Source organism: Euphorbia lathyris, chromosome 1 (genome assembly GCF_963576675.1).
Source record: "Euphorbia lathyris chromosome 1, ddEupLath1.1, whole genome shotgun sequence".
Taxonomy (NCBI): Eukaryota; Viridiplantae; Streptophyta; class Magnoliopsida; order Malpighiales; family Euphorbiaceae; genus Euphorbia; species Euphorbia lathyris.
The window spans coordinates 96,285,343-96,301,965 of record NC_088910.1 but is presented as its reverse complement, the minus strand read 5'-3'; the positions used below and the strand labels follow the sequence as shown (position 1 = coordinate 96,301,965).

General features: G+C 34.4%; 2 protein-coding genes across 3 annotated transcripts; one reads left to right on the top strand and one right to left on the bottom strand.

Annotated features, from left to right (window-relative positions):
• The first annotated feature begins 5,913 nt into the window (after positions 1-5,913).
• LOC136207935 (phosphatidylinositol 4-kinase gamma 7-like) lies at positions 5,914-9,439 on the top strand. Its single transcript, XM_065998790.1, has 2 exons — positions 5,914-6,067; positions 7,091-9,439. The coding sequence occupies exon 2, from the start codon at positions 7,319-7,321 to the stop codon at positions 9,215-9,217; it is 1,899 nt and encodes a 632-aa protein (XP_065854862.1). The 5' UTR covers positions 5,914-6,067; positions 7,091-7,318; the 3' UTR covers positions 9,218-9,439.
• A 1,657-nt stretch (positions 9,440-11,096) lies between these two features.
• On the bottom strand, positions 11,097-16,413 carry LOC136207911 (calcium/calmodulin-regulated receptor-like kinase 2). 2 transcript variants are annotated; one of them, XM_065998780.1, is made up of 8 exons: positions 16,175-16,413; positions 14,997-15,387; positions 14,026-14,176; positions 12,931-13,057; positions 12,411-12,496; positions 12,242-12,313; positions 11,856-12,059; positions 11,097-11,763 (listed from the first exon to the last, which is right to left on the bottom strand). In XM_065998780.1, the coding sequence occupies exons 2-8, from the start codon at positions 15,320-15,322 to the stop codon at positions 11,467-11,469; spliced, it is 1,263 nt and encodes a 420-aa protein (XP_065854852.1). In that variant the 5' UTR covers positions 15,323-15,387; positions 16,175-16,413; the 3' UTR covers positions 11,097-11,466. The 2 variants fall into 2 exon arrangements, with proteins under 2 accessions (XP_065854852.1, XP_065854853.1); XM_065998781.1 differs by lacking the exon at positions 16,175-16,413 and adding an exon at positions 15,828-16,012.
• Between the last annotated feature and the right edge of the window lie 210 nt (positions 16,414-16,623).

Here is a 16,623-nt window from a genome sequence, read left to right as displayed (position 1 = left end):
TTTGATAATAATTTTAAAAGGAAAGCTGAGTTAAAATAAAATCCCACTGTAATGCTACTATTAACTATAACAGTTAACTAACACCGGTATATTAATTACCGGTGTCATTGTTGTGAGAAACCCGGTGTTTCAAACACCAGGTTCATGATGATATGGCTGCTGCAGCAACAAAAATGTATTATTTTATATATATTAACAATAAAAACAGTTTATATAAGTTCTATCTTAAAAAAATAAATTATATACATACACTATCTAATATAAAATAATAAATTATTCTTCACATTTACGGTCAAACACATCCACTCAATCATAAAAAAAAATTATTCTTTCATATTTACTGTTATAAAGATATTTTGTAAATAAATATTTTTTTACCCTAACCATTAATAATTATTAATTGTTTATATAGATTTTTGGGATAAGAGTAAAAATATTTCTAATATTTATAGCGATAAGTAATTTTATCTTTAATATCTAAAATAGTGCAATTTTACCACTAACGCTGACATCTAAGAACAATTTTTACCCTTAAAGTGGACAAGTTAGGCCAATTTGGAAATAATTCATCAAATTGTCTTTCTCGGTCATGAATTTTGTCATCTACAGTTTACATGTGCACCATTTTATCATTAAGTAGTAACAAGTCACAAACATATGATTGAAGGGCGGCTGATGCATTACGCGTCCCCGCTAAGCGAGAGTCCGGGGAGGGGTCCCACCACAAGGATGTATAAGGGACAAGCCTTCCCCTGCCAATTTTTTTAGCAAGAGGCCGCTCCCACGAATCGAACCCGTGACCTCTCAGTCATACGATAACATATAATTAAAATGAGAAAAAAAAATTAAAATAAATATACTGTATTTTGTACAAGATGAACAAAAAAAAAATCAAATATTCGTCCGAATTTAAGAATTCAAATATTTCGTCAGAATTCAGATTGACCTAACTTGTAGTTACTGAACTTCAATTCTTAACGGTATGACCACTGCATTTTACACTTTTTAATATTGGTGGCCATTCAATTTTAACTAACTCCTCAAAGTGACCGTTAATGACCTCAAAATGAAAATATTCAAGAATTAAAATTATTCAGAACGACATTTACCATGAAACCACATTTTTTATTTTCCAAAATCACATTTTTTTGGAGTTTTCTCTCTTTAAAAATTCATTTTCTCTCCTAACAAAACAACACCTAAATGACCTCAAAACGAAAATTTTCAAGAATTAAAGTCCCTTAGAATATCATTAACGCTTTAGATTTTTTATTTTTAGGCCGTCAACGGTCGTTTTGAGGCATTGAGTGGCCACCGGTGTTAAAAAATGTAAAGTTCAATGACCATACTGTTAAGAATTGAAGTTCAATGACCATAATGTTAAATGGGTAGAGTTTAGTGGCCATGAGTGTAATTTACCCTAACAGTAAATATGAAAGAATAATTTTTTTTTATGGTTGAGTGGATGTATATAACAGTAAATGTGAAGAATAATTTATTATTTTATATTAGATAGTGTACATGTATAATTTATTTTTTAAAGTTAGGACTTATATAAAACAATATATTTTTGCTGCTGTAGTAGCAGCCATAGCATCATGAACCAACACCGGGTTCTTTACAACAATGACACCGGTAATTAATATACCGGTGTCAGTTAACTACTGTAGTTAATAGTAGCATTACAGTGGGATTTTATTTTAACTGAGTTTTCTTTATAAAATTATTATCAAAATAAACATTTTTTTAAGGAAAAATCCCTTCACCAATTCAGTGTAAAACATTTATTATGTATAAAATTAGATTTATTAATAACCATTGTCTAAAACCTTTATTATGTATAAAATTAGATTTATTAGCATTAGAGCATCTCTAACAGCCTCTTAAATTGGCTCTTAAGTTAAAATTTGAGGAGGGAGGGTTAAAAATCAACTCCAACAGCCTCTTAGTGGCTCCTCAAATAACTAAGAGCCTCCTCATCCTCTCTATTAATAAAGAGTCTCTCTCCACCTCTTAGTGACTAACTCATTTTTTATTAATAATTTATTATTGAGGATTCTCTCTCCTTTCACTATTGGTAGATAGAACAATAATTAATTATTGATTTGTCTCTTTCCTTTTACTATTGGTGAATATAACAAAAGGTAATAACTTTAATAATAAAATAATAAATAGAGAGTGAATATAAGGAGTATTGTTGGAGATGATATGTATTAGTAACTCTTAAATCACTAAGAGTCAATTTTATGCTCTTAGTAATTACTCTGTACTTTCCTTTCTTTGTTTTAGTTAATCAACTAAAAAGAGCAGACCTGCATATTACATTTTGTTCTTTCTGAAGATCAACAAGATCTCTAATTTGCTTTCTGTGATTACTTTAAACATAAAAATAATTAAATTAAGAAAAAAGGCTTAAGAAACCCGTAACATATTAATTAGCTATTTTGGTGTATTCTGTTCCTGTGTTTTCAATTCTTCATCTAATATTTTTCACTTTCCTTCCTGCAGCTGGTATGGTCACTACGAAATTCCTGTTCAAATTAATCATATAATTATCTTCCAATCCTATCTTCTCTCTATATATATCATATATTCTCCCTTATATATTTTCGCTTCCTATTATACCGGAAATTCCCTCTGCCCCTACCATACTCGAGCTTGGCGCTAAGTTCGATAAGTTCTGATAGTTCGGTTGGACTGCCGGCTCCTAACCAAGGTGAGCTTGAGGCACTCCGCGGGGAGGTTCACTCCTTGATCGAAAATAAAATTCTCAAAGAAAAAGCTGACGTGACATCAACCAGAATCATTGATGTGCATCTAACTGAAAGTGATCATGCTCAACCTCTTCTATTCTGGTTCATGCTTTCTCTTGGCTATATGGTTCGTCCGGGGAAGAGATCGAGCTTCAAGAACAGGCTTTCCGAAAGGTCGACTCCTTGGCTGCATGTTGAAAATTAAATGAAGAGAAAGATTATGGACTAATGTAAGAAAAAAATTAAATGAAAAATTAAATTATTAACAATATCATTGTGGATTTAAAGGGAAAGATTAAATAACGAGAAATGAGGTAGAGAGAGAAAGGGAAAGGAGGAAGGAGGAAAAAGAAAGAAGAGTATATAAAAATAATTTTATATTAGATGGTAAAATTTTGACTTTTTGAGCGGTCAAACTTCGCGTTGACCAGTCACTTTTACTGGATATACATCAAAGTCGGAGGTCATCTATAAATTCGTATATATTAATGAAACAAATTGAAAGTTGTACATCAAAATGTGAAATGAGACAAAGATTGTAAACTATTGATGCAATTTACCCAGCAAAGCTTTCATCCTTATGAACCAATTATCACAGTTCTCTATAGTGAGTCGTGGATATTTGGAGGGATTACTCCATTCATCATAATTATGGACTCGAAGCTCTAATATGAGATTGTTGAAGAAAAAATGGAGTTTGTAGACAGAGGAAGAGTGATTTTTGGCTAGAAAACTCTTGCCTACATCTTTCATTCCTAGGTATTATACAAATATGACTAAACAACTCATAGTAAATATAAAATACTCTTAGATTTCTATAATATAATTATAACAATTAATTATAGAATATATTATAAGTTTATTTTTTCAACAATTCCAAAATATGGATATGGCTTTTCAAAAGTGTATAACCTGCTGAATTTGATTTTTTTTTTTTTTTTTTGCTAGAGAATCTAAAAAAAATGATAACCGAAAATAGTAGGTTTTTTCACTTGTCGAGAATAGTACAACATGTGCCATTTTAAATGCTATGTTGAAGGTGTAAAGTTGGATATATGATAACTTCCATAATCATAGAGTTCAAGCCATGTTCCAGTAAGAGAATTAAATCTACATTTTTCTCTAGTATTTTTTTCTCATTTTAATAAAATTCGGGTCAGGGTTTTTGATTGGTTTTATGAAGTTGCCAACCTAGTTGGGATCTTTGCATTTCGATCTTAGCCAGTAACCCAACTTTTACTTAAAAAGAAAGATAAAAAAGGATTAAATAATCTAATAGTCCCTCTCATCACGACATGTCACTTTTTTTAATTGGTTTTATATGTTAAAATTTTAATAGCCTCACGAGTCACACGCTTTGACAGAAGGTATAATTCACTTATTGTTGCTTATGTTTATTAAAGATTCTAGGACAACTAAAAATAAATAATTAAAAATTTAATATATCTAATTAAAAGATTAACAATTTAATTCTCATGAACCAATTATCATATCATAGTTCCTTATAATAATGACTCTTTAATATTACAAAACAACTCTTAAAAAACATAAAGACTCTGGATAAACATAAAATGCCATCCTATTTCTACAACATAATTAAAAAGTTAATAAAAAAAATATATTATAAGGTTTTTTCTTCAACAATTTCAAATGGCTTTCAAAGTGTCCAACCCGTTGCATTTGAAACTGTTTTTTTCCTAGTGGTAAACTAGACGAGACGAGAATTAAAAAAGGGAAAATTGTAAAATTGGGTAAAATAGGAGATTCATTTACATATTTAGCTCATTTACTCAATTTATTATCTATTTAGACTGTTTTTATGTGACTTTTTCAAAATACTTTCAATATGTTTGTAATTTTACAGCGCGACTGTCTCACTCCCGTCTGACTTCGCAGATTCTAGCATATGCGAAGCTAATGTTTGGTTTAGTTGATGATTTTAACTAGCATATGCGAAGCCTGAATGTGTTTTTAACAAAATTCACTAAGTGGTATATAAAAAAAAAAATGCCAAACAACAACGGATTCTAACATTAAAATCATAACATTATCAAAATTTACAATAAGATTGCCACAATAACAACATTAAAATCATAACATTATCAAAATTTACAACAAGATTGCCACAATAAACTCCTAACAAATTACTTCAAAGTGAACGTAACGAATCTGGATGGAAATTTCTCTCTCTACAGGAAGTCTAGACTTTTTGGGATGATAAATGGAAGTTCAGACTTTTTGGGATGAATGTTTCCCATGGTGCACACCAAAATTGGCACAATCTCTCCTAACAAATCATTTTACAGTGAATGTGTCAATCTTGAGGGAAGTTAATCCCTATACAGGAAGGAAAGTCGCCTCCTCTGCAGCCCAATACGTCGCCTTCCAGAAAGAGATGTTATGTATCCAACCACCTTCAGAAAAAATTAATCGTGTTAGTCAGAAAAAATGACGATTTGGCTTCGCGAAATGAGGATTAGCGAAGCATGCGAATGTAATGTGCGGGGAAGATGATGATTTTACTTAGCGAATCGATGCTTTCGCGAAGTCTGTGAGGTCTGAAACGTGACGATCTACGTTGCATATCGATGTTTTCGCGAAGTCTGAGAGTGAAATTATGAACTTTTCTACTCGCAGACTTCGCGAAATAATCGATTCGCTAAATAGATCGTCACGTTTCAAGCTCTTTCTCATCGCAGATATTCGCGAAATCATCGACTACGCGAAGTGATTTTCTGGAAAACGCAGAGAAAAAAGTAGATATTTACATATTTCGCGCCTTTCACCCTTAAAAGTGACAATAACAATATGATAAACTGAGAAAAATGATGGAAATAACGTAGATATGGTAAATATGTTTATTGGTTACATTTATGTAATAAGTTGTAGTGGCTATCATATTCGTGTAGACACGTATTAATAAATAATTGGTGTATATGGAAGTTATTTTTAATATTTACTATAGTAAAACAAGATTTACTTTAGAATTCTAAAAATAACTGTCTAAATTATTTTTTAAAAGAAAAATAACTGTCTAATTTGACCTGAATAAAAAAAGAAGTAAATTATTTAGCATAGTTTGACGAGTTAGTTATGTATATGTGATATATATACTAACATTTATACTTCCTCCCGCTTCTATGGAAAGGCAGTTAATTAACAATATCTCTCACAAAGCGGGACTTATACACACAAACGTCGCCAAACTTGTACATCTCATCCAATCCCAGCCCTTTTTCTTCATCGCATCTCAGCCGCTCATCTCATCTAGGCGGTGGTTTATGGTGTCTCCACCGTCCTATTCCCGATCTCTGGTGAGGTTCTTTTCTTAAAGAGGAAATTACTACTCAATTGCTTGCTTCTTTGTTGGATTTGTTTTGACAATTTTATTTTATTTTTAAAGAATCGGTGTCTGTTTTCATTCTGGACAAACTAAATCCCAGAATTTTGAAGATTATTACCGGTTATTAGTTTGTGTGGAAGAGACTCAATTGGAGTATCTGAAATCAGAAGTGGATTTCTTAATACATCATCAGTAGATTTTGGTTTATCCAGTGTTATATATATATATATATATATATATATATATATATATATCATCTAAACTGGTGGCATTTGCCTATCTGTTTGTCTGGAAGTGCAAAACCCTTGATTAATCAAGGAATCTTATCGACGATCTAATGTTTTCTATTGCAGTTTGTGTAAATTAGGTTGAGAGTTTAGTTTAAATATTTCTGATGAAGGCATCATTTCATGTATTAATTTTGCATGGCGCCATACTTTTCTGATATACCTGTTTTTTTCTACGTTCTTTTCCGAGTGTGTTGTTCAAATCAGGTTAAGTTTCTAAGTTTAGATTGAGGCATTTTGATAGAAATGACTTTTCTCTCTGCGTTTGCTTTACTTTTTTTTTTCTTAATTTTATATTTTCACTAGATAATTTTCAGAAAATTAAAACGTAGAACATCACATAAATGGTCATTGATTTAGGAGGATCGACATTTGAGAAATCCCTGAATCCTTTCAGCCATTGATGTTTGCTTTTAGATTTTTTTTTCAGTTCGTAACTCTCATTTCAAATTGAGACGGTTTTGTTCATTTCATTAGTCTAGTAGTCATCATTATGGCAGTACTTATGCCACCATGAACCAGATTTTGTATTTTTAATCAGATATTCCACGTCTTGAATTTTGAAATGTCTACATTTTTTTTTGCGTTCTAGGTCACCTATGAACAGAGGATATGCAAGTTATTCAGATCATTAACATTTGCACCTTTTATTGCGACTTTTTATTATATTTCTTAAGCTTTCTGATGAATATTTCTCTTGTAATCAGCCGTCATTGGCAGAAGTCCTCTTCAATGTTGCTGTTGCATTCAGTCTTTGCTTCTGCTGTGACCAATATAATGTAACAAGTAGGAGGGCAATTCAATTTCACTTTTCTCGATTATGGTTTCCTTCCATAAAACATTTATCCTATGTTCGTTGCTGGCATTTGAGATCGGGGCCTGCTTGAGAGAGAAGCTCTCTGCTATTGTCCCCCTGAAGTGCAGCTTCTCCTTCCATGCATCCTGGTCTGGACCTCTCAGTACATCGAGATATGACAGTTGTAAAAAGATGGCCTCATAATGGTGAGTATTATGGGAATAAGAGATTGGAAAGAAATCCTTCTGGAAGGAGGCGTGTATTTGTTCAGACTGAAACTGGCTTTGTTTTGGCTATAGAATTAGATAGGAGTGATAATGCTCGCACTGTTAAGAGGAAACTACAGGTTGCCCTTCATGTTCCAACAGAGGAAAGGTCATTGGTGTTTGGGGATATGGTGTTAAAAAATGATTTGAGTGCAGTTAGAAATGATTCTCCACTTCTTCTTGCGAAGAATTTTATGCATAGAAGCTCATCTACTCCATGTCTTTCACCTACGGTGAAAGATCTTCAGCAGAGTGATGTAGATCGTCCAATTGAGGTATTAGGATTTTCAGACCCTTTTGCCAGAGTACAAGATTTAATAAACGAAATTGTTAAGGCCATAAGGATTGGTGTGGAGCCTATTCCTGTTCACGGTGGCCTTGGAGGGGCATACTATTTCAAAAATTGCCATGGTGAAAATGTTGCCATTGTAAAGCCCACAGATGAGGAGCCATATGCTCCTAATAATCCGAAAGGTTTTGTTGGCAAAGCTCTAGGACAACCAGGCCTGAAACGCTCAGTGAGGGTAGGGGAGACAGGTTTTAGAGAAGTAGCAGCATATCTTCTTGACTATGATCACTTTGCTAATGTGCCCTCAACTGTTCTTGTGAAAGTCACACACTCAATTTTCAATGTTAATGACGAGGTGAAGGGAAATAAACATCAACCATCGAAGCAGGTTAGCAAGATTGCATCACTGCAGCAGTTTGTATCTCATGATTTTGATGCCAGTGATCATGGGACTTCAAGTTTTCCTGTTAATGCTGTGCATAGGATAGGAATATTAGATATACGAATACTGAACACCGACAGACATGCTGGAAACCTTTTGGTAAGGAAGCTTGATAGGATTGAAAGGTTTGATCAGGTGGAGCTTGTTCCAATTGATCATGGCCTTTGTCTTCCAGAGAGCTTGGAGGATCCGTATTTTGAGTGGATCCACTGGCCACAAGCATCAATCCCTTTTTCTGAGGATGAGCTTGAGTACATTCATCATCTTGACCCTTTTCAAGATGCTGATATGCTTCGTAGGGAGTTGCCAATGATTCGAGAGGCGTGCCTCAGGGTTTTAGTTGTTTGCACTATTTTTCTCAAGGAAGCAGCTGGCTTTGGCCTCTGTCTTGCTGAGATTGGGGAGATGATGAGTAGGGAGTTTCGAGGCCACGATGAGGAGCCAAGTGAGCTTGAGCTTATATGCATGCACGCAAGGAGTCTGATAGGGGAGACAGAATTCGTAGTGAAAGGAGACAATGAAGACATCCAGTTTGACATCGATGGCGAGGAATTAGATTGGACCTTAGATGTAGAAGGTCAGCCAGAAATGAAGTCTGTCAGCCCTGTTGTCAGTCCTGTATGCAGAGTTGGAAGCGGCCAAACTCACCTTTTCAAGGTGGAGGAAGGAGTTGAAGATAGTGAAGGGAATGAAGTAACTAACTATACCACAGATGAATATACTGATTTCACACAGGAGACAGTTCGGAAGGTTTCAAAGGTGTCGATGTTATTGAAAAGGATAAACGTCGGCGAGAAGAGTTGGCGACATGAGAGTGCATTGCAGAAAAATGGGTATTTGGCAGGTACATCATCTGGAAATAGGTGTGTGAATGAGCAGCTTCCTGCAAGCACAAGTTTTGTGACTCTGGCAGATTTAACTGAAAAGGAGTGGGCACGATACATAGAGAATTTCCACAAGTTACTTTCCCCGGCTTTTGGTAATCGGAAATCAAGTAAGCTTAGTCATAGGCAGAGATTTGGAACGTCATGCCAATTCTGAGAGCTAGTTATGCATATCCTTAATGTGAAAAATGGAAATTATAAAACTTTAGGGCCATAATTTTGGGATTATTCTAATTTCGGATGCTTTGAGGTATTATAAGTTAAGGTTGAAGCTATTATGTATGTAAGAGGACATGAGTCCATCTTTGCTAGTATTTGCTTGTATTTTGTAAATATGACCTGTACTTATTATACATTATTATTATTATATTATTTTCATTTGATGGAAACTCTCCATATTCCTCAAATACCTAGAAGAAGGCGTGTCCCTTCCTCCATTTTTAACGTCTGTGTCAAAACATGTGCATGTTCATAGGGATGTATGCACGTTTGGCCACATGTAAGCAGAGTTAAGCAAACTAGTCATCTTGGTTAGGCGGTGGCAACGGTGCGGAACGGGGACGGGATTGCATTTACCATTCCGTCCCCAATATTTACGGGGACGGTTTCGGGGAATCCCCATTTAATGTTTCGGGGATTTTTCATCCCCATCCCCTCCCCATCTCAATCCCTACGGGTAACGGGGAGTCCCATACCCAAAAAAAAAAATATCAATGTTAATTAAAAAATTACACTTAATTTATATATAAGTATCAATTAATTATTATGTAGTACAATATTAGAAATCGGTAATCAATTTTACTGGTTATAAAAGATTTATAACAAGTTTATGAACATATATTATATAGTTTACCTATTCAACTTAGTATAATAAGTTTCTGGATATATATTACGTAGTATGTAATTTTATTTTATTTCAACAACTTCCAGCATGTAATTTGTAAATATTTCAACAACTTATTTTATAATAATTGAAAAACATATAAGCACTATTTCAATATTATGTTTATGTAGTCTACACTGTTGCACCCAATTTATTTTATTTTAAAATTAAGCCTAAATTTTTCGCTGAACATTAATAAACATATATTAGGTTTTAGGTATATTAAATCAAATATAGTATTATATATCTCCACGGGAATTTATACGGTAACGGGGCGGGGATCCCCACGGGACGGATATAGCAATCCCCATCCCCATCCCCGTTTAGGTTTCGGGGAAAAAAAATTCCCCATCCCCATCCCTATCCCCATCCCCACTTTTTTCGGTTATTCCTCATCCCCGTCGGTTCGAATACCCGCGGTTTTCGGATAATCCCCTCCCCATTGCCACCCTAATCTTGGTAGTTCAGTAAATTATCCGGCTACCTTTCACTATGTAATTTTCAAATAAAAATATATTTACGTGAATATTGTCTATTTTATTGTTTAATTATTCATGATTAGAACTGTACTGTTCACAGGTCCCTGTATCTGTCCGTTACATCCAAGCCCGCATCCAACGGTCTGAGCTCGGACAAAAAAAATGACTTAACCCTCAGCCCGGTCCAAACCCCCACCTCGATCCGACCTATTAATATTAATTATTTAATTGATATATTTATATATTAAGTATTTATTTCAACTAAAAGTGGATTTATTACTTAGGATTTGATTCAAATCCGAAACCAGTCCTACCCGCCTAAAATAACAACGGACTAAACTGAACCTAAACTAAGTGTTTGTTGGTAAACCTGTTGGACCCGACCTGACCCTAACCCATGAACCTGGTAAACCTATTGGACCCGACCCAACCCTAACCCATGAACAGGTTCATGACCAAATGCCTATCAATTTGCACTATTCTTCGTGTACGACACATTCATGATGCTTTGCGAATCAAATTTCATTCTGTCTTTTTTGCTTAGTGTAAATATAAGACCAATAACTCAATGATCTCGTATCAAAATAAAAGATTAGGAATTCAATGAGTACCCAAAAGAATATGTAAAATAACAAAAACTATGGTCTCAGGATGATTTTTAATCCTGAAAAAAAAAAGCCTAAATAAACAGCATATGTATAATGCTAATCCTTCTCTCGCAGACATCCAAAATCTTAATGAGAGTTTGTATTGTTAATCCAGCTACATCCCAACTTTGGGCATTTTGATCTTCAACTGCTACAAGATGATCATGTATCACATTAAGTATAAGTATTTGTATTTCTGAACCTCTAACTGCTATAATATAAACATTTAATCTCAAAACTACTTTTTCCATAACAAAAAGCTCATTCACTCTTTTTCCTATTTTGTGGATCACTTTTCGAAAAGTTGCTATTAGTTAATAGCAGATTTGGAGTTGGGCAGATGAACAGAGAAATAGAAACCAAAAACCAAATGATAAGAGAGCAAGTATCCTGTGATTCAACTGATTTCTTTTATGCTGGCCATCTTACTCAACTCAACTTGTTGACCTTCAATCCTGCTTACAGCTCTTGAAAAATCCTGACTCCCAAAAGACATTGTCTCTTCCCTAACTAAGTGTTTTTGCTTTATCTTCAGTATTGCCTGCGACACCTCTCCTATTGAAGGTCGCTTCCTCTGCAATTTCAGCAAGCATCTGTGAGCAATCGCAGCGAGTTCCCTCACTTCTTCTATGCTGCACTCTCCTGCCAGTTTCGTATCAAGTATTTCATCAATACCATCTGGACTCATTGCAGCCTAGGATGAAATTATAGCGTGAAAAGATTTAGAAACAGATCAGATTGATGCAACAAACTTATTCGGAGGTAAAATAACTATTTGCCACTTACAAGATTAATGTATTCCATTAGATTTTGTTGAGGGTGAATGGCTGTGATGAGTTCGAAGATGATAATACCGAAACTGTATATGTCACTCTTTGTGGTGAACTTGCTAGTAGATATGTACACAGGGTCTATGTAGCCATAAGTTCCTTTCAGACCGGAGTTGTGACCGTCAAACACCTCTTCCTTTGAAAGTCCAAAGTCAGCAACCTAATATTAGGGTAGCATTAGATGTTTATTTATCACGTAATGACGTAAAGCACATAGTCAATCTAGTCTTTTTAACTACTAATGTGAGTCATTTATACTTGGAAACCAACACCTGAAACAGCGCGCTAGATTTGAACATTCTAGATAACAATTTGGAAAACCAACTTCACATGGTAGCTCACCTTGGCTCTCATTGACTGATCCAACAAAATATTCGCTGACTTTAAGTCACGATGTATGACAGGTGGGACAGCCTGTTCCAAACAAAAGTCATATCATATCAATGAATAAATGTAATGCATTATGCATGTATTCTGCAAAAGAATAGTGATATTAAGTAATTCTGCCTACCCCTTCATGAAGATACTCAATTCCATGTGATATATCTAAAGCAATTTGAACCCTTTCTTTCCAACCCAAAACAATTTCTTCCTCATCTGGATGCATGTATAGAAGATGTTAATAGTTAAGTGATGGAAGTATAGGGAGAAAGAACTGTAAGCATTAGTAGAGGTTAAAAATATGCGGGAAATACCAGAACCACAAATGCATAGTATTAAACAATAAACAAAGATATAAATCTCAGCACCCACAACAAACTATAGCATTCATTATTGAGCTCATCCAGTGCAATTAACCAACCACCAAAACCCATAATTAGAGGGAAAAAAACTAAATTCACAATTCCACAGTATCAAAAGATGACATGTGAATCACCATCATGAAATTTTGTCTTTGAAATCAAATAACTGAAAAGGGAAGTACAATGCAACTGTATCAATAAAGTTTCCTACCATATAAGTTGGATATCTACCTATTGTTAAAAAAAGAAGCTATAAGTGTTACAATAAATAGGAGAATAAAAGCTTACTATATAGAAGGTTTGCAAGGCTCCCGTTACTCATGAACTCATAGATTAACATGTGTTGTCCTTTGTCAACACAATATCCTAACAAATTTACAAGATTCCGGTGATGCAGCCTTCCAAGAAGAGATACCTGTATAATGAATTGGAAAACTACAACTCAAATGGCTCCAGGATAAGTGGAAATATAGCTAATGTTGAATCTGTTTGAAACACATCTACAATTGTGTAACTTGGAAAAAAGAAACGCAGACAGCAACAATTCTTTGTTTAACTTCTAATATATATATATAGTTATTAGTTACTCATTTTACTACTGCATAAATATTTTATAAGGCCCCGTGGCACTAATCCAATTGTCATGAGAAATAACTATTGAAATAGTCTTACAAAAATCAATTGACCATCTCTTCCTATAATTTAGGGCACTTGGAAAGCAATCCACTACTGGGAAAAAATGGATTAATAAATGTGGGTAGTAATGAATGGCACATTGAACCATTCTTTATTTGTACACTGTATTGTCCCAAATTTGAACATGAATTTCTACTCCTAGAGTTACTTTCAACAATCCTGAATGTCACAGTGCTCTATAGTATATTAGTATCTAATCAAAGAGTTGCAGTCTATCCAATAATGTCCTTATGCTACTCAGGAAACAATTCATGCACAATCCCCTCTAATATGCCTAAGTAGAAAGGTCATCAAGAGTAGAGTATTCCAATACGCATTCAATTCTTATTCTATATTCTACAAACTAAAGCATATATGATAGAGAATATGCTAATGGGAAAGGATAATTTGGAATTAGGGGACACATGGTTTGGGCTTTAGTTGGTATATATATAGCTGTACGGAGAGAAGGAAAGGGAATTGGAAATTATGTTTGTTTGGCTCTTTAGAGAGTTAGGCTCTGCTCATTGAGTAGAGATGGAAGAATATCTTCCTATGGAGGTTGAGTTTATGCTCAGCTAAGATGCTATCTTGTTCTTTTTTTCAATATTAGAGAGTTTCTTAATCAAATAGTCTATTTATTGTGTGTGCTATTTACATTGATATTTGTCTAGTTTCCAATTCAAGTTTTGTTGGTCTATCTCTCACCTCTGTTTGAAACTCTCTCTCCCCCTGCTTTGAATTAGAAGCAAGCACCTTTACAGCAACTACTCCCCCAGGCATCACAGCTCTATAAACTGGACCAAATGAACCTTGTCCCAGTATAGTGGTGAAGTTTTGTGTAGCTTTCTGAATATCCCTGAAAATGTAAAAACAAAAACTCCTTAGACCATCAACTTAGCACTTAACAAATTGGATAAAGGACTTCAAAATATTATGTATATATAATCACGTATATAAATATTTACTAAATAAAATTTGGTCAGTAAATATTCAAGAATTCAGAGGTTGGTTACCTTCTTTGCATCACCTCGACTATTAAATAAAGACGAAAACAGAAACATACAGGAATATTTCAAGTAAAATGATTTTAGAATTGAGGGTGAGAGAGCAAAAGCTAAAATACAACGCTTCCATATAGTCAAAATAATGCCAACGTCAAGGTATCCGAACTTCCTTTTACACCAAAGATCATTTTTCAACGACAAGAGTGATTGTTATAGTCAACTGGAAGGTCTCAATATAGACTTCACTCAACGCTGGAAGCAAACTCCTTGATCATGAAAGAAATCCTCCAAGCATTACTTATATGCCAAAAGCACTTTAACAGTTCGCTCTATTTTCTTCTCCTCCATGGTTAACAATATACATAAATCACATAGCTCTTGATTCTCATCACATTCTAACACTCAAACATGTTGTTTCCTTAAATTCTCGTTTGAGATAAAGTGAATACTGGGACTAGTAAAACAGTTCATGCCCTTTTCTTTGTAAAATATACTAAACTTTCTCATTCAAGGTTGGTGTTTCAACAAGAACTGTTACACAAAAATTGGCCTCTAATGGTTTTGGCATGTAAGAATCTAGCAAACAGAATTGTGTGCATCATAATTCATAGCATTAACTGAACCTGACATGTACGAGGAACAAAATGCAGAAAACAATTTAGATTTACATACTTGTAGGAATATCTAAGTACGCCCGATGGAGATGTAAAATGATCTTTACGATGATGATTCCACAAGAAAAACTGAGAACTTTTCCGAGGTTGATCTGTTTCTTCGATAGTTACAGAATTTGTAAGAGATGCACTGAAGTCAGTGCTGGTCTCTAAGCCATTCACACGTATTGGGAGAGTTGTAAGACTACGTTCATTTGCACACTGTCGGAGATGAGCACGATTCCTGTACCACCTTATACCAAAAAATAACAGAGAAGCTATCAAGATACCAAGTGCCAAACCCGCAGAGACTCCAATAATGATCAATTCAGTTTCATGAATCATTCTTTGGTTTCTTTAAGAACTTGGACAATGTAAGCATTTTGTGGTTGAAAAATTCTGCAGGGTCACTGTCATGAATGAACAAAAGTATGTCAAACAGCATAGTTACTGCAAAGAATGCTCACCTGACAAGTAACTCTAAAGCATATGACAACAAATTCCTTTTAAATTTTGCAGCATCTTGGACAATTTAGGCTGATGAATAAAATAGTGATATGATATCATGTGTTTGTTAGTAATATAAATTCTAGTCTTTTACCAAATGCGTTAATTAAGAAACTCAGAAACACAACATAATAGATTATAGGGCACCTTAATTAAGGAAAACTTAATAATATGGGGAAAAAAGACAGTCCAATGAAGAGTTCACAACAATACTTCTAATTTTTCAATTTTCACAGAGAAGGTATCAAACAGGAAATCATTATAAACTTGTAATGAAAAAAGATGCTTCTGTATAACAATTTCAAACAGTAAATCTAGAGCTCAGATATGCCATAAGTTCCACCTCGAGAAATGCAGCCCCGTAATATGAACTCTAGGCTTTATTGGTTATAGAAATGTCCTAGAAGTGCCTAATCAATAATCACAGTGTTCAAAGCTCAAAACAATCAAGCTAGTTGACCCGTTACTTCTAGGCGCCATTAGAATGTGGTTGCTGACTAAAAGGATTTTTATTCATCTACAATATGGCTGTCAAATTGTGTGAACTCAATTCGGCCGTCAATTACCCATAAGCGAATCCCGAAAACCACCATAGACATAGTCAAAAAAATACAAAATGGATTCTGATCAGAACGTCAAACAGAAAGAAAGACAAGTAATCGAAATTGATGAGATAAAACATTGAAGTACCTCAAATACAAGCGATCAGCATCCCTGTAGACTGGTGGTGGGCTTGAAGTTGAAGCATGGAAGAAGGGAAAGAGTCAAGGGAGAGAAAATGAGGAGACCATTTTAAAGAGTAAAATGAAAGGCAAAAAAAGGAAAGGTGACATTGAGAAGAATGTCGGAGCAGTTTGGGGCCCGTGAACTAAGTTACTATATATTACAAAGACGCGTTCAAATTCATTCATCGGCGGCTCACCCGCACCAATATTAATATATTTTGCGCTTAGTCGTTTCCGCCTTCACCTTTTCTATTCTTGTGCTCGAGTCGGTCTTTTATAAATTGAAATTGAATTTTTTCATAATAAATTTGGTTCTCGCTTCTATGGTTGGATACGTTAGGATTCGAACTCTCAATCTAATTTAAACGTTTTAAATCATTAACCATTCAAACTAATTTTAATTAGTCAAAGTGA